Source organism: Embiotoca jacksoni, unplaced genomic scaffold (assembly GCF_022577435.1).
Source record: "Embiotoca jacksoni isolate LCO1_2020_lvr unplaced genomic scaffold, fEmbJac1.0.p SCAF_14, whole genome shotgun sequence".
Lineage (NCBI taxonomy): Eukaryota > Metazoa > Chordata > Actinopteri > Embiotocidae > Embiotoca > Embiotoca jacksoni.
Window position 1 is genome coordinate 11,167,144 of NW_027185274.1, and position 23,560 is coordinate 11,190,703.

The 23,560-nt window shown below is 39.4% G+C and overlaps 1 protein-coding gene across 1 annotated transcript; it reads left to right on the plus strand.

Moving 5' to 3' along the window:
- Nucleotides 1-23,560, plus strand: LOC138197256 (HHIP-like protein 1). The gene is made up of 15 exons (XM_069147948.1): nucleotides 1-171; nucleotides 320-1,265; nucleotides 8,896-9,160; nucleotides 9,410-9,689; nucleotides 9,825-9,950; nucleotides 10,041-10,184; nucleotides 12,271-12,383; nucleotides 12,671-12,811; nucleotides 13,249-13,323; nucleotides 13,615-13,741; nucleotides 13,961-14,106; nucleotides 15,574-15,655; nucleotides 16,756-16,838; nucleotides 17,228-17,584; nucleotides 21,161-23,560. The coding sequence occupies exons 2-15, from the start codon at nucleotides 954-956 to the stop codon at nucleotides 21,925-21,927; spliced, it is 3,018 nt and encodes a 1,005-aa protein (XP_069004049.1). The 5' UTR covers nucleotides 1-171; nucleotides 320-953; the 3' UTR covers nucleotides 21,928-23,560.

Sequence of the window (23,560 nt, forward strand, 5' to 3'; positions counted from 1 at the left end):
CTCTCTCCCGTTCGCCTGCTGTCTGTCTGCATGGCTTGTGTCCGCTGCAGCAAATGAGCACATCCAGAGCAAACACAGCGAGAGTTTCCAAGTGACTTCAAGCAGCAAGTAAATATTTTGCAGAAACGTCAGCTGAAGGTGCAACTTTTCATTTTCAAGTGCTTTATTGAGGTTGGTCCCTCTTTCTAAGAAGCTTTTTTAGTTCTTAGCATTTTACCTGCTTTTGTTGCTTTTAGTTTTGCAGAAAGGAACTTATTTTTGAGAAACTGTCATGTGATGGTAATTAAGTTTAAGTAACTGGAAGATTTCTGTCTTTCAGGAAGTTTTGCTGTGATCTGCAGGTGTTTTTGCAGGTATTATACATTTAGTGACAAGAAGTGAATCTCCTCCCATCACAGGACTTTGGGACATTGGTTCTACCAAACTCTTGGACTGCACTGCAGTTCTGTGGCTGATCAAAAGAATTCCTGGATCTGGATCAGTTTGACCTTAGTTTATTCTATTTTCACACATCTCGGTGTCAGCTTGCCATATGGGCGTGATGTGTGGGTTGATAATTTAACCAGAGCAATTCTAAGCACTTTTTAGGTCTCTGGCCAACTTGCAGGCAGGTGTGATGCTAGGTCAGTGTGTTTGATACACACATTCACACTTCTACACACACACACACACACACACACACACACACACACACACACACACACACACACACACACACATACATATGGTTGCCAAGACATCAAGTGAAAACATCACATACTCCAAAATGTTAGAGAAAATCTACCTTTGAGTCTCCTATCTGTGTGTCATATATGCTGGTGCAGATGTAACATGTACACTGGCCTCCCTTTTCTCACATATTATTCTCAAATATCACATACAAGCAGCTGGTTTACTCCATTATTGGGTCAAGAGCGGAACTGTCCTGAACTGAAAGACAACATCTGTCCACCATGACCCTACAGAGCTGGAATTCGGTTTCAAGGTGCATCTCGCAGCACACCTTCTCCCCTCACCTGCTTCTCCCCGTCCTGCTGCTGCTCCTCCAGGCCTGGCGGGGGAGCTGTCACCCCCAGTGTTTGGATTACAAACCTCCGTTTGAGCCCCGGAAGCAACTGGTCTTCTGCAAAGAGTATTCCAAGTTTGGATGCTGTGATCTGGAAAAAGATATGGAGATATCAGAGAGATTTTACTCCATCATGGACAACTTTGACCATTCAGGTTACGCAACGTGTGGCAAATACATACGCAGCATCCTCTGCCAGGTAAGACAACGCCTATTCTAATGGTTCAATTTAAAACTTGTCATCATGTCTTATGATGTCTCTATTCCTGTGCACCCAGATGTTAAAAGGATGATTTTTGTTATTATTTGCATTCGATTATATATCACACATTTTAATTTGGAATCCACACAAATCTGTTCCACTTTGTGTTGTGATCCCAAGTAATGCAAGGTGTCAATTTGTCTGTCAGCAAATGATTGCAACCGGTTGTTGACGTCAATTACACCAATACGTCTTTGAGAGGATGTGTGGTTTGTCATGAGTGAGGACCTAATCTCAACAAAGTAGTCACAAACAAAATGTGGTTTTATGACTTCATGGCTCGTGCTTGCACAGCTAAACCACAGTTCTAACTGCAGATTCATGACTTTTTTGATGTGTCAGATGTGTTTGTAGTTAAATAAACAAGTGACGCTGTAAACATTTCAGCTATAGTCTGGTGTAAAGGCCATACAAGGAAATGAATATGAAATTAGTTATTGATTCAGAGCAAATGTAAAGAGCCAAATTTTTGACACTGATGCAAGTTTCTAAAAAAATAAGGTCAAAACACACCACATATTTGACTTCAAACTGTCTAACAATGCCTTGAAAGAATACTCACTGGTTATGTTTTTCCCATTTTGACTATATATACAGATTACATTAAACTACACTTAATCCCCCTCAGATTCCCAGATAGCATTTGTTTAGTATCTTCTCTCACACGAGACATCAGGAGCCTCTAAAGAAGAACAACTGCATGAAAAAAAAAATTGCGTCTTAATTTAACAGCCCATTAACTGCACTTCCCTTCTTTCTTGGTCTAGGTTGCTTTAACCTGGAAACCTTTCTGAATTTAAAGGTTATTGTGATAATATCATCATTAATGGAGCTACATCATAAATACTGCAATTTCCTCACAGTGGGATTACAGTCATTCTTAATTTTAGGGAATGTTATTTCATTTAATGAGTATTTCTATTTCAGTATCATAGGGTTTTACTTTCTTTTCTGAACTCCCTGATCTCAAGAGATCCTGGCACTGAAACCCAACTTCCCACTCACTGGAAGGAGCCTGGAAGCCAGTCCCACTCACACATTGCATTATTAGGTGCTGACTTTGCAGCTCAGACGCTAACTACGTGCAGATCGTGAACGTAAATTGAATAATAGGCACAGCCCAAATTTACTCCACAGAACGGCTGATGGGCGTACTATAAAAAAAACCAACTTTAACCTTTTATATCAACAACAAAACAATGAAAAAAAAACAAAAACATATTTCAAGACTTCCCAGCAGTTTAATACATCACACACCAAAGGCAGTGACAAATCCCTGACTTCTAAAATATAGGTTTCTATCACTGTGGTAATTATAGCCTACGGTGTTTCTTTCCAAGCAGTGCAGGCTGTGTCTTGAGTATAATGACAGAGCTACAGTGCATGCCAACTGTTTGACTATAGGCTGACTTCAGTACAATGTAAATATGTAAAGTTTCTACATTACATACAGATTCTATTTTATTTAGCTCCTTTACACAAACTGTTCCTTAAATGAGGATAAATTAACTCAAGAGTTATTCTAAAAGTAACTATTTTAGTTGCAGCCTTTTTTTCCGCGGTGGACCAGCCCTATAAATGTCTGTCACTTAGTGAGTGAGAGATCATAATTACTCCTCTGGTTGACTGTATGCCACAACCTCCTGCCGTAGCAGTGTAGTGACCCTGTCACAGAGAATGAGGCCTACCACCATGTGAAGAAAACTCATTTCAGCCGCTTGTATCTGTGACCTTATTCTTTGGAGTTCATGTCCATAGGTGAGGGTGGGGATGTTGACCGAATGGTTAATAGAGAGCTCTGCTTTGCCTTGCGGCTCAGTTCCCTCTTCTCCTCTTCTGTCTGATACAGTCACCACATATCTGCTGCTGCTTCTCCCAGTCTAATAAAATGAAAAGCTCACGTTTCAAATAAACAGCCCTGTGGCAGATTGGACACGAACCAGCCATACACAAGGATTTGACTTAGTCTTGTTTATGCTTTAAATTTGTGACCAAAGGTTAGCCAAATAAAGTGGACAGAGCACAGAGATATGTGGCTGTTCTTTCTTTGATAATTGATTATTTTTAAGATTTCTGTTGTCACAAACCCTTTGTTTAGTCTTTGGAGAGACAAACACACACTCTGTGGTTTTCAGCTCCAAAATCAATGGTTTGAGCTGGTCAAGTTATCCCACTGCCAGGGTACTAACCCTGGGTAAACCCACCACACTGAGGCCCTCTGTTCTAGCTGCACTACAGGAGCTTCCTGGCACTGATATCAATCGCACAGCGAAGAGAGAGCCAGGTAGACAGATATAAAGAGAGAGACAGATAGAGGGGGAAATTGTGTGTGTGTGTGTGTGTGTGTGTGTGTGTGTGTGTGTGTGTGTGTGTGTGTGTGTGTGTGTGTGTGTGCGTGTGTGCGTGTGTGTAAGGGACACCGTCCAAGAGATTAACTAACCAAACAAACAACCATTTCCTCCTCCGGCCAGGGTTATAGGATATATCAAGTTCCAGCTAGAGAGGGACAGAGAGAGAGGAGGAAGAAAAGCACGAGAGTGACAAGGAGAGATACATTAAAAACAATCCAGCAGAAATGAGACAGATAGAGAAATAGATCAATAAAGCCCATAAAGACAAACATACTGGCAGATTTAAGGGACCTTCAGTTGAAAGGTTAAGTAGGTTTATGCAGCGTGACATACAAGCATGAGATGGTGTCTGTGTGTGTGTCTTTTAGGTTTGGTTTGTTTTTGTCATAAAGCAACCCACAGATAACACTCTTCATAGTTGAAAAGACTGAGAGAGAGAGAGAGAGAGAGAGAGAGAAAGAGAGAGAGAGAGAGAATACGTCAGTAATGTTATGTCAGTAATTAAATAATAATCAACAACACCCACCTGAGGGCTGTTTGAGGTCAAAACCATTCAGTGTGCACTTAACCAGGCAACGGAACATCAAATTAGTTGTTTTCCACGGATGCATTTTTAATAAGCACTTTTAAGCACTGCAGCAGTGTTTCTGCATGTTTCAGGCTGTTCTCACTTTAAAAAATTGGCCCCTGTCCCCTGCTCTGACAGCAGCAGACAGATGCACATGTTTAAGGTTCCAAGTAGCACATGAACGCACCACAAATACAGGGCTCTAGCTTGCATTCGGCACAACGTGGACTTAAGTGTCTTCACTGTTGCCATTTACCAATTCAGCACCCACATTGTCTTAACAGCAAATGTACTTGCGCCCATGAAGATGTTGGTGTTAAAATGAGGCGTGGTTAGGTGCACTGCTTTACTATCATGAGGCAGCCATAAGTGATCACAGAGTTGATCAACAAAAACCTTGTCTTAAGTTACTGGTTCAGTATTTTACTGTGATATTAAGGACAGATTATTAAGATAGTAATATGTGCCTACATAGCTGTGTGCGCAGCGTGCTTACACTATACTTCTTACTCCCACAGACACATGCAGCAGGGCTCAAACAAGCAAAAGACTACAAATAAAAAGATTGCAATGTGAAATAGTATAATTGTGCACATCAATCTGTTCAATCTACGCAAAAGCAGATCTGTTTCCTATGCAGAGTTATTTTTCTTCACAACTTTGAAAATCCGCCATTATAATATGAATCTGCCGAGGTACAAGCACATCTGGCTTTCAAAGGGAATGAGATGATAGTCTGATATGGTTCATTTCATGTTTTACCCAAAACACAATTATGATTAAATAGAGCACTAAGTACCGTCCCTGTGAACCGTGCGCCTTAATTTGTGCTCAGATTTTCTGCCGTTAAACTAGCAAAAGTAGATTTGGAGATGCCCTGAATGCACATGCACCACACGCTTCAGACTGTGCACTTAAATTGTTAAAATTGAGATCCAGTGCTCAGAATCTATAGACCTACGTTTTTATTTTCTTCACCACTATCACAACTACTGAAGCTTTACATCTGTACAGTGTCTGCGTCCAGTTATGATTTACAGCAGCTGGATCACACCTATTTTGATAGTGAAGTTATGGCAAAGATACATCTTCTCTTTTGTCTTTATCGCTCTTTGTTTTATTTTTAAACGGTGCTTCCCTTTCTCCACCCCCCTTTAAGAGGGTCCAATCCATACATTTACCAGCCATCTGTTTGCCATGACTATTTTCTGTCTCTCTTCTATAATAAAAGACAGACATTTGGACCAGTCAGTGCTGAATGGGGAGTTAGTAAAACAGATGACAGTAAAAAAAAAGTATTTTAGATTCAGTTTAAGTTTGAATTTCGGCCGGTTCTGAACTGGATAGTGTAAACACCAAATTATAGCAGTTTGAAGTGGCTGCATTGTTAGGGAACAGCTGTTAGTAGTTACATGCATTTATCCTACCCTATGATAGTAGGACCAAAATACGACCGTCTCACAACAGGACCGGGTTTTCAGCTTCAGCGGGTCAAACAAGAAAGATGTAGATGTAGCTGTAGATCAGTGATGACTGGGGATCAAATGATTTGTTTGCAATACATTCTCAAACCCAGACAACAAAATATTTATATTTCCAAAGACTCACAAAATGACCTATATGAGTGTTTTTAGTGCCCTCTGTAGGACCAACACATTCTGATACCTTCATCAGCCAAAATGTAATATATGGCTGTTGGAGAGTAGCGGTGATAGCCGTACTGGACCTTAACTATCATATTAACAATAACAAATACATGATTAACATTGTGAAACAGTCACAGTTTATACTACATCACCTGACTTGCTCCTTTTTTCTTGTCATAATCTCCAGCTACTAGTGGTCACAATAAATGTAAATATGGGTTGTTTAAAGCTGCTTGTCCAGGCGAACTATACTGCCGTGTTTCAGGGGAGGACAGTCTGCCTTTCACCTTACACATGTACACTACATATATCTCCATTTAGCCCAATAAACAAAGTAAAACCTCTGGATGACTTTTTAAATACAACGCACTTCTGCGTTATAAAGAAGATCAAAGAAGATGTTGGAAGCACAACGGATTCAGTCAGTCAAGCTGCCATCTGCTCCACATCGCAGTTTTTTTCAGACACTCCTTTCATCATCAGTTCCAGCAGCTCAGACTGAACCCAGCTTTTGTTTTGCCCTGTAGAGCTAAAACTGTTTCACAGGAAGGCCTTGATCTTTACCCAGCAAATTACTTTCAACAACGACTCTCTGTTCAACTTTGAGTGTATTTGTGTCTGTTTTGATTAATAATGATTTATGCATTTTTTTTTTTAAGCATTGGTTGAATTTGGTGCCCCGCTGAGATAGAGCAGCAGTTGTCTTTGTGTGAGCTCAAAATCAAATAAAGCCAGAAACATGCAGTCTTACCCACTTTGATTAAGCAATATCACATTAGTAACTTATTAAGGTAGTCATTTTACGTGAGCCCAAGAAAAAGAGATAAATAAAAGACAAAACTGAGACTGTGCCTTACCAACCCAGCATTATATGTCAAAAAATGCAGTGCAACCTGAAAAAAAAAGGGAAATAATAATGGATTTTGTCATTCCTATAATTATTCGTTGAATAATCATGCTCAAAGATTTAGAACTAGGTTCCCATAATGCAAATATTAAGTACAAAGTTGATCTGGAGTCTGTTACCTCGGTGCGGGCTTCAACTTGTTTTGTTTTTTTTTACCGAACATTTGTTGACATTTTCCCAAATTGGCACGACTAAAAGTATTTTGTAAAAGTTATTGATAGTTTTTGTTTGTAATGTATACATAAAATAGCCATGAATTCATTTGATTTTCAACTTAACCTAAAAACGAGATGACTGTCAGGCAGGTTTGTCTCACATGACTGACGTCTGACTCTGCTGCTTACAGTATGAAAACCTCCTCTGTAGGAAAAATAAACAAAAAATACAGAAATTATTGCAGATGCGAATGCAGTTGTAAAAACGCAAACATATCGAAATAATGTATTAGCCAATGTATGCATAATAGCGTGCACAAACTGTATACACACTCACCCACACACCAAACTTTCTTCCTGTTCTGTCTCTGCAATTTATCCATAATTAATAACTTGTCATAATTAATAGAGCTTTTTGAGTTTGACATGCACAAAGAAAAAAAGGGGACATTTTTTAAAGCAGTCTTTTAAGGTACAAGCACACGTGTTCATACACAGCTCATTGGGGTTTGTCCGTGGAGGTGTTTCCGTCAGATTCATGAAATAAATACAAATTTTGTTAAAATTACAGAAGGTGACTAACATGTGGAGTGCCATTTTTGTAGTCTTTTGAGACAAAAATTCACCACTTAAGTAATTGTTTTGGACTATAGCAGTTGTGATTTATGTGTTAAACATGACATACGCGATTGAAAGAGTGAGAATGATAAGTGTGGATCTGTGTCTTGCCATTCTGTCTCTGCGCTCCTTTGTCCTTCGCCAGCATAAATATTGTCCCAGAGAACGATGCACAATCCCAGATAAGGAGAGGTATCGTTCTCATCCTTGAAACAGCGGAAACTGTCCCCTTTTATAGCCATAACAGACCTTGTATTTAGGAGTGTTTGCCCCTTTACCCTGCGGCTTTTATCTTTGTCACAGGGTTGCTTATGGCAACTCAGTACGGGAGATCACAGTGACCGCATGAGGATCCCTTTCCCCCACAGAGCTGGAGAAACCTAATCATGAAGTAAAAATTCCTTCACAGCAGTAATCTCCTTTTTTGTTTTTTAAACAAGAGAGAGGAGAAGATTGCGACACAACACAGCTGTCCTTCAAAATACACGGAAAAAAATAATCAATCAATTTTTTTTTTATCTGTGCAAAAACATTTAAAACCTTTAGCCTAGTTATTTTTTTTTTTTGTTGCTTTAATGCCAAAACCATTCCTTAGAAAGACACACTAATCTCAACAAATCATTACAAACAAAATACATTTTTAATTTTTTTTTTACAAGCTGTAATAGAAAAGTCCTATTTTTACCATGATTAATTCTCCTTTTCTCGGAAATAGACACATGCCAAACTTGCCTGACACTGTCCTGTACGCACAGTTCATGCATCAGTTAACCATTTGATCCAGTTTTTCATATTTTTGTTCTGCCAAATGCTTTACGTGTGAATAAGTGACCTTGTGCTGTTTGTTGTTTGGGCTCTGTTTCCTGGTGATGATTGGTTTGGCTGATCTGGCACTTTGTGAAAGCGCACCAGCTGGCCACATGATGGTTTGGGTGTTGTGCCTCACTGTGCCTACAGCTCCCCATTCTGGGTGTGGACAATGTGGTTGTGACTTAATAACTGAGTGGACATTCCTGGGATCCATTTATATGATACTACACTCAGACAGGCTGTATATAACCCAGGCCGGACCAGTCAGAGAGAGTTGGTGAGGAGCTGTGTTAGAATCCATCCTGTATTTATGTAATTCATACTTTCATTCATACATCCTTAACGCTTCCTCTGAGATAAACCGTTTAGTTTAAAAGAGGGTTATTATGTAATATTTGTAATGATCACCATTTATATAAAAAAAAATACATTTCCAAGAAACTGTTCCTTTGGTAATTATTAAAGAATTTTCAAAATTGAAGTCGATTACTCTGTTTGTTTTTCTTTTGTAGGAGTGTTCTCCATATGCTGCCCACCTGTACGATGCCGAGGATGCCAATACACCCATGAGGATGCTGCCAGGACTGTGTGGGGATTACTGCTCCGACTACTGGCTGCAGTGTCGCTACACACTCAGCCTCCTCCTGGAGGACTTGAGGAGTCCACAGCAGTTTGCAAACCTGACCGCCACAATAGAAGAAGATCGCAGAAGGTTCTGTGACTTCCTGGAGCTGAAAGACAAACAATATTGCTATCCTAATGTATTGACAAATGCAGGTATGGGTTACACGAGGGACAGTGTTCCTTAGAGGGCACGTACACTGATTAAAGCTCATCTTTGATTTAACATTAAGAAATATTGGGAATAATATGCCCTTACATAACCAACACAAACTAACAGAGCAAAGATATTAGGTCTTAGCCACGCACTAATTTAACACACTAACTTACATTGAACCCTTTAGCATCCTATGTCTTTATACGAGTTTAAAATTATTCACAATCTTTTTTTCCACACATTTCCAGAGCTAAATGTTAACCTGGGCTCGGTGCGCGAGGATCCTGAAGGCTGTCTGGAGCTGTGCTTGCAGGAAGTTGCCAACGGACTGCGTAACCCTGTGGCCATGATCCACGCAGATGATGGAACTCATCGCTTCTTTGTCGCCGAGCAGCTGGGTTATGTGTGGGTGTATTTGGCCAATGGCTCCAGGATCGACCGTCCTTTCCTGAACCTCACACAGGCTGTCCTCACATCACCGTGGGCTGGAGACGAGAGGGGATTCCTCTGCATCGCGCTGCACCCCAGGTTCATACTTTCATCATAATAGTTGGGTTATATCTAGAACTCAACTGTGAATTTTAGCACTGTTTTCCAGAGGGAAAAGTCACTCTGCCAAAGTATGACTTGGACCTTTATATTGAGCATCTCTTCTGTGCCTAGGTTCACCACAGTCCGAAAAGCCTACGTGTACTATTCTGTGTCGGTCAAGAAGGAGGAAAGGATACGAATCAGCGAGTTCACTCTGTCATCACATGATGATAACCAACTAGACCATTTCTCTGAGAGGTGAGCACTCCAATATGTGTTTGTAGGGTTTTCATGTAGGTCTAAAATAGCACAGGTATATTCATTGATTTCTTATCTCTCCTGCTGTAGAACCATCCTGGAGGTGGTAGAGCCGGCGTCTAATCATAATGGAGGACAGATTCTTTTTGGTCATGACGGATATCTGTACATCTTCATCGGTGACGGCGGGCGAGCTGGGGACCCATTTGGAAAGTTTGGCAATTCACAGAACAAGTCAGTATAACTTAATGTTTTGGCACCTTAGGGTGCATGAGGGATGATAGACTGACAATGTTGACTTCTCATAACACCTTACATTAAACAACAGTGATGAAGTGTATGAAAATCACAAACCAAACGGTTTGATTCGTTCCACGACAGTAACGCTAAATTACACAACTATCATGTGGGAAGAAAATGACAGCCCTCATTACAAATCCACAAGTTTATATGTAATTTAAAATAATTTACCCAAATAAGATAAACATTCTCTTGATTGCTCTAAGAGGGTGCTCATCATTTTAATTTTTACCAGACTCCATGACGTTGTTGAGATCTTGGCAACATGAACAAATAAAAAAATAAGCAAAATACCAAAGTCAAGTCAGAGCAGCGAAGAGCCGACCAGACAGACTTCTAGTCAGAGGAATTCCAGTCAAATGAAATCCAATGAAAAGGATAACAATTATGGAGAACTTCAAAACTGTTGCTCAGTGGGAACTATACATGATAGCTTTGAAAACACTATAAGGCAAATTATTACCTCGAGGGTGCAAATTAAAATTTAGTTTGCACTTGTGTCAAAAATGTGTATACTTGATACCTACCAGCGTAGTTTACAGAGATTAAGGTGTACTGAGAATATACTGAATCGTTTGTTACAGTATTATCCTCATGACAAGCTTTACACACGTGCCATTGATTGATGTTTATCATTTCCAAATTCATAGTTGGATTGACGACAGAAGGAGAAAAGAATAAATCACATTAGTATTTACAGATGCCAACGGGAGATATGTAATAGCTTAAAAATCTAAGAAATATGGCAATGCGTGCACACACACACACACACACACACACACACACACACACACACACACACACACACACACACACACACACACACATGCACAACAAGCTTTTATTAAAGGGACTTCAGGGCATTTTTTTGTTGTTTACTATGGTTGTAAACATTATTACTCAGTCAGTGTCAGTAAGTATTTCTGCTGAAGACATCAGCTGTTCTTCTGAGGTGTCCTCCAATACAGTTGACAAGCTCCACAATTTCCATCACAACCAACAATGCGAAATAAATAACAGCCAGTTTATTTTCCAAGTTTATAGAGAGACTAAAGTAAACAAACTTAATTATCGATGGTATTGTTTGTGTGAAAAACCATCGTGTGTTTAAGAGATGTTGACACTTTTTCTCCAGACATGTATAGTGTAACTATTTTTTTCTGAGGGAGCTTCTTGACATACATGCTATAATAGCTTTTCTGGGAATGAGGGAGGATGCAGCCTACCAAGTCTAATATTGACACTACACATCGTAGACCACCACACACTGGTATGTGGAAGGAAGGGAAAGGGAGAGAGAGAGTGCAGGGTGTGATTGGAAGGACTGGAAAAGGGCTACAAGGAAAGAGCGACTAGCCTGTTCTGGGGAGGAAGGTGTGAAATAAATGAGAAGGGGGAGAAGGTTACTTAAGGCTGGAAAAAGATGGCGAGAGGGATCGAGAGAAAACTGAAAACGAACAAACCTTTATTCAGTCTCGGTCAAAGAGATATTGGAAAGTAGAATAGAGATGGGGGCACATATGAGGAATGGTTTGCAAAACAACTACTGTATAATGTATATTTACTGTGTATTTAAAGGTAAGGCACTAACAAAAGGGCAGGAATCAATGCAATGTTGAAGAACATAGCTGTGGGAAAAAGACAAAAACACAAAAGAAAAAAATATAATGAAAAGAAAACAGGAAAGTTTAAGCAATGAGGGAAAAAAAAGGATGGTATGACAGACCAAGAGGACTTTGGAGTTGAACGCATAATTTCTGCGCAAGGGATGTCTCAACCGAAACGATAACTAAAGAGGTTAGATGACATCAAGAAGTAGCGTGGGATCATGGGAGTTGTTGTCTACACTCTCATTTTTAGACTTTTTAGTGCGGAAAAGTTACATATTACACCTTTAAAAATACAGTCTATGGGTGAAAATGAAAAGTAAAAGATTCAGGCCGAAGCCGTGATGCTCACGTCAGTCTTTGAGCTGCTGTGAATCTCTTTCAGTCTTTTGTCTGTCCTTTGTGTTTAACAGGTCAGCACTTCTTGGCAAGGCGCTACGTGTTGATGTCGACGACAATGATGATGGCGCCCCGTACAGCATTCCCTCAGACAATCCATTCCTGGGGGAAAAAGAGACACGACCTGGTAAGTACTTTTTGATATCCTGCATGTGTGGAAGAATTTGATCATGTCTGGTGACTTTTAAGATGAAGTGAACATTTCAAATATCAATCTAAATTTTACTTCAGACTTTTCTGAGAAGTTCTCATGAAGGAGAACTCCTCTTTAAAGGGACCACCTTCTCTAAGTGGATTGAGGAAAATCACTATTCATTACAGTAATATATGCTTTGAGTTTCTGTATACAGTTTCGGTAAAATATTCATTAAATCCACACAAAGGATGTAATTGTCTTTCCTCCTTTCTGTGCAGAGATTTATGCGTATGGAGTTCGCAACATGTGGCGTTGTTCCATTGACCGTGGTGACACTGCTACAGGCGCAGGCAGAGGCCGGATGTTCTGTGGCGACGTGGGCCAGAACAGATACGAAGAGGTTGATCTCATTGTTAAAGGTATGAAGATTTTAGTTCGAAGTAATATTTCACTTTTCACACAGGTTTCTAGGGTGGGTTTTCAACATGAATACCTCGACATGAATCGTCACATTGACAGCATTCGTGTTTTCACAGCTTACATAGAAATAGTTCACTCTTAAGTAGAATCACTGTCATTATTTGTCATATAAAACTGTTATCTCTCTGTATCCATATTATTGTCAGAGAGGTTAGGATAAAATTAAGGATGGGATCTGGGTATATAGAGTTCAAAGACGGCACGATAAAACATTCAATTACAGTATTATGTCTTTTTTTTTTTTTCAAACCAAATAATATCTGTGTGAATCCAAAAGTATATTTACTGCAATATGAAGTGATTCCAATTAGAATAAATTATGCAATGGATTTTTTCCCCCTGAGTAGTTTCACTATTTCAACACATTCAATTAAAGGAGGCAACTATGGATGGAGGGCCAAAGAAGGCTTCAGCTGCTACGATCGCAAACTCTGCCAAAATTCTTCTCTGGGTGAGTCCACTTTCTGGGTTGCTTGAAGTCCATAAACTGCATCAAATGTTAACACGGAGGGACACAAAGTAGCCTCTGCAAAAATGGATACAAATGTTATTTCCCCCCCCCCCCCCCCCCCCCGATCCACACTACTGAGAAGGATTAAATTGTTACAGTTTGTTTGTTGTTTTTGCTCTGTAAAAGCCTCTCAACAGTCAGTCATTCTTCATTTTAAATATACATTAGTATTGCCTTCTTCTGATATAAAAGTAACAGTAAGAGATAACGGAGGTGTTTATGCCTTTGCAGATGACATCTTGCCTATCTTCGCCTACCCCCACAAACTGGGAAAGTCAGTGACAGGAGGATACATCTACAGAGGTTGTCAGATGCCCAACCTCAACGGACTTTACATCTTTGGGGATTTCATGAGCGGGTGTGTGTTTCAAAAATTTTAATTTCAGAATTTCTCTTTAGACACATTCTTGCCCGTCACAGCAGAGATCCAGGGTCCAAATTGTGGTAACAGTAATTGCAATATCATCACAATATATAGCCCAATGCAAACACACACAGATCCGTCTTTTCTTTGATTGTGGACTTTCAATCAAACAGTATGTTTGTGGCTGATATGTGCATGTCTGTTTCTGTTCAGGCGCCTCATGTCTCTTAAGGAGAATGTCACCACAGGTGAATGGCAGTACAATGAGATCTGTATGGGAAAAGACCAGACCTGCAGATTCCCCAAACTCATCAATAGTTACTATAAATACATCATCTCTTTTGCTGAGGATGAAGCAGGTAAAAACCGTGTCCGTGTGTTTATTATCTGTGTCAAGCATCGCATTTAGATGGGTATTTTTCTTTGGGTGGTATTTTTGATCTTACTAAATTTCTACTAAACTGCCTTCATTTCTTAGGAGTTAGGAGAGGGTTAGGTAAACATTAACTCTGGTTTGAATGATAAAGACTGCTGATTTACTGGGAAGAGTGTTGAACACATGCTGCTGGTCTTAAGTGGGTTTTTCTCCTTTTCTTTTTTTCTATGAAAGTGTCTGAAAGCTAGCACGGTCACATCCATGACATTTAAGTTGCCAATTAGTTGTCAAGCAAATAATAGAAGTTAACAATGTGCTGTTCAGGTAATTTTATTCTACTGTTGCAGCATAATCAGAATCATAGTTTAACATTACACATACACCTTATGAAGAAGAAGCACAAGTTATTGTCTGTGGTGTTTGACTGTGCAACTTCTGGTGCATTCGTGTGCAACTGGGAAGAGCAAATGAATTTGTGTATTTTTCCTCTGTGTGGAAAAATACACAACCGTAGAACTGTTAATATCCCACTAGGAAAGTGGGAGGTTTTTGAGAGCTCCAAGTAGTAGGTTGGATGTCACAAGACAGGACTGTGTTTATGGTTAAAGGATGAAATATACTTGCTCAGAAAATAACGGGAGATAACTAGACTTGGTTTGCCTGGTATTCCTAGTTCGTCAGCTGTATTAAATGTTAAAAATGGCAGTAAGTCAAAAAGTGAAGAAATATAGTGTTCAAAGCATATTGACTTCCTGAGCTCCATTTTGTCCCTGTGTTGGTTTGTATGGATGAAGTTTTCTATTCTGACTACGGAAATAGAGCACATTTTTGGGGTCTGTTGTCTGTTTGTGAACAAGCTCCAGAAGAAAACTTTCCAAATTCACAGCTGCCTTGAGTGCATGATAAATCCATGATGGTAATGTCAATAGACGCTCATCGAGAATGTGATTGGTCAAATATTTGCAGGTAAACAGCTACTGGTGGTAATTCTCCACTCATGTGCCATTAAACTAAAGAAGGGGGAATAACAAGTTGAGGCCATTAAAAGATCGCAATTTGAACCCTCAAACATTGCAATATGACATGAAAATACAGTTTAGCTCAAATAAATCACGCTCAGGCTTACTGGCATATTTAAAATGAGAAGTTCAAGCAAAGTCTAAATCTCTTTAGTGTAAGACACCTTACCAGATGTTAATCCCAATATTTTCTAATTTATGTATTTTCTCTACTGTTTCATACTTCTCTTCATGTTTTGAAATTGTTCTACCTCTCTCCTCGGCTTTCTTGGTCTTTCTCCCATCTGTACTCATTGTAAATATCTCCCTCCCTCTTCCTTCCTTTCTCTCTGGTATTTAACATCTTTCCTCCATCTCCCCTCTTTGTCTTCTACTCTCCACCTGTCTGCCTGCCACACTCCTATCTCCCTTTCTTCTCTGAATTTTTCTAGGTGAATTGTATTTCTTAGCCACAGGAGCTCCGAGTGCCACAGCCAGAGCAGGACTCATCTATAAGATAGTGGACCCTTCCAGGTAGCGTACCCACAACACATCACTTTACCAATACACTTTCATCATGACCAAGTGGGGTGTGTGGTGTAGATGTTTAGGTACTGCCGATCAAATCTGAGATGGCTTCTGAAATCCACAGTCAAAAGGCAAGCTATGCATTTCACCAGAAGCAGGTTCAACTGCTATGACGGTCCCAAGTAATGAAGATATTGTGGGTAATGTAGACCTTGAACAAACTAAATATTACATCATTATTTACTTAAGTAGAAAAGGGATTACTTCTGTAAACAACTATTGTACCTCCCAGTCTCATCCCGTTCTATGATGAAAATGAGTTCTTACAAGATTATTAATATCAGCTGACGTATCTGACCAACACATCTACTCCTACTACGAATGATATCAGCCCAACAAAAGGATAATATCAATTGATATTAGCAATATAGATATGGCCATCCAGGGCCGTCTTCCACCTTCGCAAGTAGGCCATTGTCAATTATACACGAACGTAGGAGAGAACCAGTGACAGGACATGCGTTGTCATGGTAACAGCAATAATCATATGGTTAAGGTTGTGATATGGTCGCTGTTTGGGCACCAAAACTACTTTGTTAGGTCAAGCAGAAGATCGTTTGGGTTTAGGTTCAAATAAGTACATTTGTTATGTAAGTACATCTTGAAAGTTAACTTACGTAAGGCAAGTTCTAATAAGTCACTTTTAAGTGACTTTTGTTTTCACACGGGACAAACATATCGGTTTCCTGGGACATGAACAGTGGTCTCCTGGGGGAAAGTCCTATTTTTGATCCATCCGACCACCCCCCAAACCTCTGCCAGCATGGACTTTCTCATCCTTTTTACTGCATCACCTGACTTCCTCAGGTGATGATGACGAGAGGTCACATCAAATGTAACCTCCGGGCTTACTGAGTTTGCCTATGTGAGGTGATGACAACTGATGACAGCCATTTAATAGGCTGATATTCAAATTTGGGTAGAGATTTACCTGTGTAGATCTAGTTAAAGAGAAGCTGACACATTAAAAATCAAGCTCCACAACTTGAATAGCAGGTAAAAATGGACATATATGTGTGGTAATATTTCCTATCCTGAACACATAGGCGAGCGCCACCCGGAAAATGCAGTATAAAGCCTTCACCTGTTAAGATAAAGGGAAAACTGGTTCACTTTCACCCCAAAGAAGGTAGGAAAAATCCTAAAATAATGTTTCATTTACTCCTTTTTTTGGCAATCTTGGCAATGTGCCACATTTGGTTACATAACATGGACATACAGTATGTATTGATATGTAAAAATGTATTTCAAGTTCTATTCCAGCAGACTTGAAGATTAATTTATTAAAGAGCTCTGGGGCAGTTGTGTTTTTTTTGTGTGTAATGATTTTCCTTTCACTTCACTTAGATTGCTTCCCCAAAGGTTGGGATAGTCAGGGGTTAGGGTTGTATCTGTCTGCATTAATCGAGCTTCTTTAAGTAACAACATGAGATTAAACTATTTACATCATGTATTAGAGTCTAGATGGATTTTTAGCACTTTACAAATGTTTTCATTTCTTCCTTTTCTTGTTTGCAGAGTTTGTAATCAACAAGAAACCAACTGTCGCACCTCCCACGACGACCACGGCAAAAACTACGACAACAAAAAAAACACAAATAAGAAAATCACCATACATAATAAGAAAACCACCAATGCCAACAAGAAAAACAACGAGAAAGACAACATTACCAACAACAACAGCAGCTGCAACAACAAGAAAAACGACATTACAGACAAGAAAAACAATGAGAAAGACAACATTACCAACAACAACAACAACAACTATTAAAGCAACAATAAAAACAACCTCAGCCACAACAATAAAACCAACAACCGTACCAACAACTGTCCAGATGGCCATGGCAACAACTCCCGCCACAACCGCATCCACTGGTAGGCCGACTGGTGCACCTGTTTATCAACCTAGCTCCACTGATTACCCAACTTCTAGCACAACTGTTAACCCAACCTCTAAATTGATCGTTAAAACTAACACTGAATCTACCACTAAACCAGTGCAGACTTTGTTGCTGGGAGAAGCTACCAGCATCAAAACGGGTGGGTTATTCTTCTGTACTCTATTTTTGCTTTACATTTTAACAATATAACAGCTAATCAAATATTTTCCAACGCCAGGAATAATGTCAAAAGAAAGATTCGTATTGTTCTGATCAGCTTTGCTTCGCTTTTTTTTTTTGGTTGACCGAAAATTACAATGATATTTATATTTATTTTATAAAATATAAAATTATATTTTGCAGGGTAGGTAAGGCCTTACTGTAGCTCAGTTTTGGCTGTTAAAGCATTTTATTTAAAGCTCCATAACAGTTATGCAAATATTCAGGCAAATCTTTAGTGTTTGGTAAAAGCTCGTAAATAGATCAATTATGATAAAACAGCCAGTGGGTTTTATTGATAAATGAGACTGTAACATATTTATATAAAATTATTCTGTGAATTTTTTTCTACACTACTTGAAAAAAATACTGTTTCAAAAAATACTGTTTAATAATAAATAAAAACTTCCATTACTTTAAATTTCTATCAAATCACCAATCATAATACTGTATCTTAATAGGCAATTATTTAGTAGCCTATTACTTACTGTATATTACCACTCCTGAGACTTTTTAAATCAATATGCACTCAAACGAAACATTATTTAATGCAATTTATTTATGCTTTTTATGATTCCTATTAAGGTACTTTTGTGTATTTGTTTTGATTTCTCACTCTGCAATCAAAACTTTAGTTTGTAAGTAAAAATATATAAACTGAGAATACAACTATTTGGATTGCAAACAAATTCTCCCTTACAGTTTTGTTGGTTTTGATCACAGACTTGAGAATTTTGCTTGTGTCACAAAAACTTTCGGTTGGGAATCAAAAACTTTGTTTGCGAAACAAAAACATTTGGTAGCGAGTTAAGTTGAACGTAACGGGAGAGACCTCTGCTCATGGAGGATGTGGGAGTTTCTGTTAGGGGGTTTAACATGGATCCTCAGCACGGCTGCAGACAAACACCTCGTGCTCTCCCTCCGTTTACGTTACATTGCTCTTTTCTTTTGAAATGCTTTTAATTGTGTCAGCACAGTTTTCCCTTCCCTTATATTTGACATTGTTTATGACGGCATACTGATCCCTTTAGCGGGATACACAGTGCTGCTCGTCTTTCCACTTGTATATATCGTTTCCTGTCCCCTTGGATGAAGAGCAGCACATGTTGTTGACAGGATCTGCACCACTCGGGGAAAACCACGTTAACCTCCACTATCTCGGAAAAGATATTTGCCGGTGGAAATCCGAGGAGCATACCACTATATATTGCTGAAGGGATCAGCATGCTGATGGCATTGGCAACGTGAAATATAACCAAAATAGAAGTCTGTGCTGACACATTTTAAAGCATTTCGATAGACGAGCAATATAATGTAAACAGACCTCCATGTCGCTCGACACAGTCCTCTCGGGTCGGAGGGAGAGATGTGTCTCTACAGTGGTCAACAGTTGTGCTGTGGATCCAAATCAAACTCACCAATAGAGAAACTCCTGTCTCATCAATCAGCATATGTCCTGCCCATTACATCTAACTCACAACCAAAAGTTTTTTTATTTGCAACCAAAAGCTTGTGACTTGCAATGAAAAAGGTCTGATTCACAATCAAAAGTTTTTGTGACACAAGTCTGTGACCGAAACCAACAAAACTCTAAGGGATAATTTGTTTGCAATTGAAATTGTTTTATTCTCAGTTCATATATTGTTACTTACAAACTTTGTTTTTGATTGCAGAGCAAGACATTTTACATCAAAATATTTTTTTATACTTGCAAAAAGAAAACAAAAGCACGTTAATAGATTCAGTGCACTTACTTCACGACACCTCTCATCCGGAAGAGAATAGACATTATTGAGGGACTAAAAGATTAAAATAGTATTTGCAACATTAAATGTTAATAAAAGTAAATGCTATGAAAATGTTAAAGATTTAATATTTATTACAGTAGTGTTCAATGTCTCAACTTCATGGGCTTGTTTTTAATTCATAAGCTGGCCTCTTTGGATATAAATTTGGGGTGAGGCATTGCGCAGGCTTTTGTGAAACTCAGGTTCTATGGAATTAGCTCAAGTGGCCTTTATTCAGAATTTCGAACCTGCTGACATGCTATTCTTTGGCTGGTACAAGAGTCTAAAGCAGGATAAATGGTTCGTATTTATGTGTCGGGAATTTGCACTACTTAATTTAAATCAGGTGCTTTGGCATTATTTATTTTGAATAAATGGTTCTGCATCAGCCTCAGTTTGGACATTCATCCTTGTGTGTCTGTGTCTATGTCCTTCCTTTGCAAATATTCAGTGATAAAAGTAATTAAATAACTTTTGTAAAATCCGAGCTCTGTCAAACATAGTTTTAAGTTACCAGTCTGGTGTATTAGTTTGAACAAAAGATTGAAAAATATTCTTATTTACTTTCTTGCCAAGAGTGAGCTGAGAAGATGTTAATGCCAATGTTGTGTTGGTTCGGTCAGTATCGGACATCAGCTAGAGGCCAGTTAGCTTAGTTGAGAAAAAAATAAACAAACTCATATAGCTATAGTTTATAACCCTCATATACACAAATAGCTATCTCGGCTGTTCAAAGGTATTAAAATGTATGTACCAGCACCTCTAAAGCTTGCTTATCTGATTAGTACATCAACCAAAATGTAAAGACAATTATTAGTGGTTTACTGCGTTGAACAAGTTCTTTGTATTTACACCTTCTTTTAAAGTGTGAAAACGTAAACCAAATAACATCTTATAATGCAAACTGGCAGGTGGACTTTTTAGGTTCACTCGGCATGCCTATTGCTCAAAGCCTCAGTCTTCCCTATGCGATGATGTTAAAGTCAAGCGCTTGTTCATAAATGTAGTTTCAGCAATGGCGGAGGTGTTAGAGATCGATGAAGCGACACGAACAATTGTAACACGACTAGCAAATATCGAGGAATTTAAACCAGAATCTGCAAAGTCTGCAATGGTGTTTTACAAACTGCTCAGGTTGGGAGGGCGCAGTGGGGTTTCTGTTGTCTCTTTTGCTCACAACATACCTCATATGGTGGTCATATGGAGCTCTAAAAGTTTCAAAATTAACCCGAGGTCATTGACCATTAGGATGGAACAAACAATCCTCAATGGAGCATGGCCAGACCAGTATTTTTACACAGTGAATTTGGGTCTGGTAATACTAGGATTTTTTTTTTACCTTTGAAAATAACCAACATTTCCTTGGACATTCCTTTATTTCCAAGAAGCCAACTAGCAGCTGAAAGTAGCTCCTTATTTATCCGAAAGATTTGATCTTCTCATCTAACTCTCGGCGTAAAAGCAAGCAAGTGTATTTCCCAAAAAGTGAAACTATGAGCACATTAGGAAAGTACATATATACAAATAAAGATCAAATAAAGAGGGTGATTCTGTCTCTCCCTCAGGTTATCGCACAACCATCATGACTGCAGTCTCTTCTAGGATTGCTCAAACCCCAATCATCACCCCACCTTCAACAAGAAGACATGGAAGACCTCTTCAGTACCCCCCAAGTACCACCTCTCAACCTTTGACCTCACTTCAACCTTCTCCCTCTACATCCACAACATCGCTGAAACGACCCCAGATGGCTTTGACCTCGACACTTTATCCCAAACATCTTGGAGCGTTAACTACAACACGGGCCCCACATTTGAGTCAGAAGCCTACACTATCATCCTACAAGTCCCAGAGACCGCCAATCAGCACCACACCGCCTAAAACGCGCGAAGAGAAGCTGTGGCTCGGAGAGAAGCTGGAAAGTGCTGGCGAGGGCAACCAAGTGTATAAGAGGCCCAGAGGCAGAGGTCACAGGTACAAGATAGGAAGAGGAGGGAGAAGGCTGCGTGCTGGCTCAGTGCGACTTGTGAGTGCTGATGGTTTGTCTGATCGAGGCAGAGTGGAGATCTTCATCAGAGGGGAATGGGGGACGGTCTGCGATGACCTTTTCACTAGCAAGGCAGGTACCGTAGTGTGCCGACAGCTCGGCTTCACAACGGCGCTGGCAGTGATGAAGAAGGCTGTGCTGGGGGAAGCAAGCAGCAGCGTCAGGATCATGTTGGATGATGTGGAGTGTGAGGGTGGGGAGAGATCTCTGCTGGAGTGCCAGAGGTCCAGGGTTGGGAAGCACAACTGCTCTCATGAGGAAGATGTCGGGGTGATTTGCGGTTAGCAAAGAGGGGTTGAATGTAAAAGTATAGGATGAAAAGTAGAGGACAGTGGATTGGTGTATGGTACTGTACCGCACAGGAAATGACAGGAGTATTAAGGAGCGAGCTGACAGAAAGAGAGTGTTTGATGAAGGTACAAAAGCTCATGATATTCTGCACTTGTTAAGGATTGTTGTTGGAGAGGTAAAGATTTCCATGATTTGTATATTCTCATTTTTCTGTGTTTTACATATTGATGTAAAGTTTTTTCAGTTTTCACCAAATTCTAAATGCTCAAGTGTCTATCTACGTACATTATCTTAGAATACTTTCTATCCACTTCTATAAAAGAAGTGTGACGTGGAATGAATAATTTTGGAGAAACTTTAATGACATTCTGGATATCCACACTTTGACTAGCAAAAAGGATCCATCTTTCTAATACAGTTAATTGTGAGAAAATATGTATTTTTGTATTGTATAATTTCAGCAGATTTATTTTCTAAAGCAGGTGTTAAATGATTTACATTTGAATAACCTTTGAATGTAGTTTTAAAGGTGCAATATGTAAGATTTTTTTGTTTATGTATGGGATATGTGCATTGTGTTGCAGACATATCGACTGATGGTAACATGCCTACCGGGTAAACCTGGCCAGTCCCATCTCGTAATACCACCACGCACCTCGAGAGGCGATAGGGGGTCATTATAACGTTCAGTCGGCCCTCAATTCAACATGACAGGAAGAAGAAATGGATTCTCAAACTCAATGACGGCTCAAACTCTTGGCAAAACATAGACAAAACAAAAGTCAACATTGGCATGGCTTTCCACAGCTGGAGACAGCTTTTGGCGAGTATAGGTATAACGTTTTATGCTGAACTCGTAACATTTCGACTAGACTGGCAAATAAACAGTTTCTTGTGCTAATGTTGGCTATGTAGCAATAGCTAATGAAATGTAACTCATTGTATAATGTTGCTGACAGTGTTTATATGTGTGTTAGTTAGTAAGTTAGTTGTTTGTTAATTTACCGGTCAGATCAGTTAAAATCACTGTATGTGTCCCAACTCTATTCGCTCATCATTTAGCCATCTTCCAAACCGAAGCAATTTTATGGGGGAGACAAACTAGCGGTACTGACGTTGTTTGAACAATTCAAAACAGATCTTTAGTGCCGCTAGTGACAACACAAACCTTGCCGTAAAACATTCTTACGTGCTGTCAATTTATGGTTTTGCTGTGGCTGTTTTCTTGCTATTACACACTGGCTAAAAAAAAATGGAGATAAGCAAGCAATAACCTAAACTATAGGCTTAACCGATCACCATTTTCGATCCAGGACTGTATCCACTGCTGGATCCTTTACCATCATAAGTTATACAAAATAAATGCCCAGCCAATTTCTAACTAACTGCAGGGAAACACACAAAATTCAAACAAACCGATGAAACTCAGAAGAATGTACGCTAATTTGAGTCACCGCCCCCTCCCAACGTACGAAGTGGTATTACAAGACCTGAGTTAAATCTTACATGATGCACCTTTATGCTGAAAAACTAGAAAATGCTGGACATTCTGAGCAGTGAATGTAAAACAATGTTTGCCGTTTAACACAGAGATCAGAGGGCACTGGGTGCCTGTGATCTGAATAAA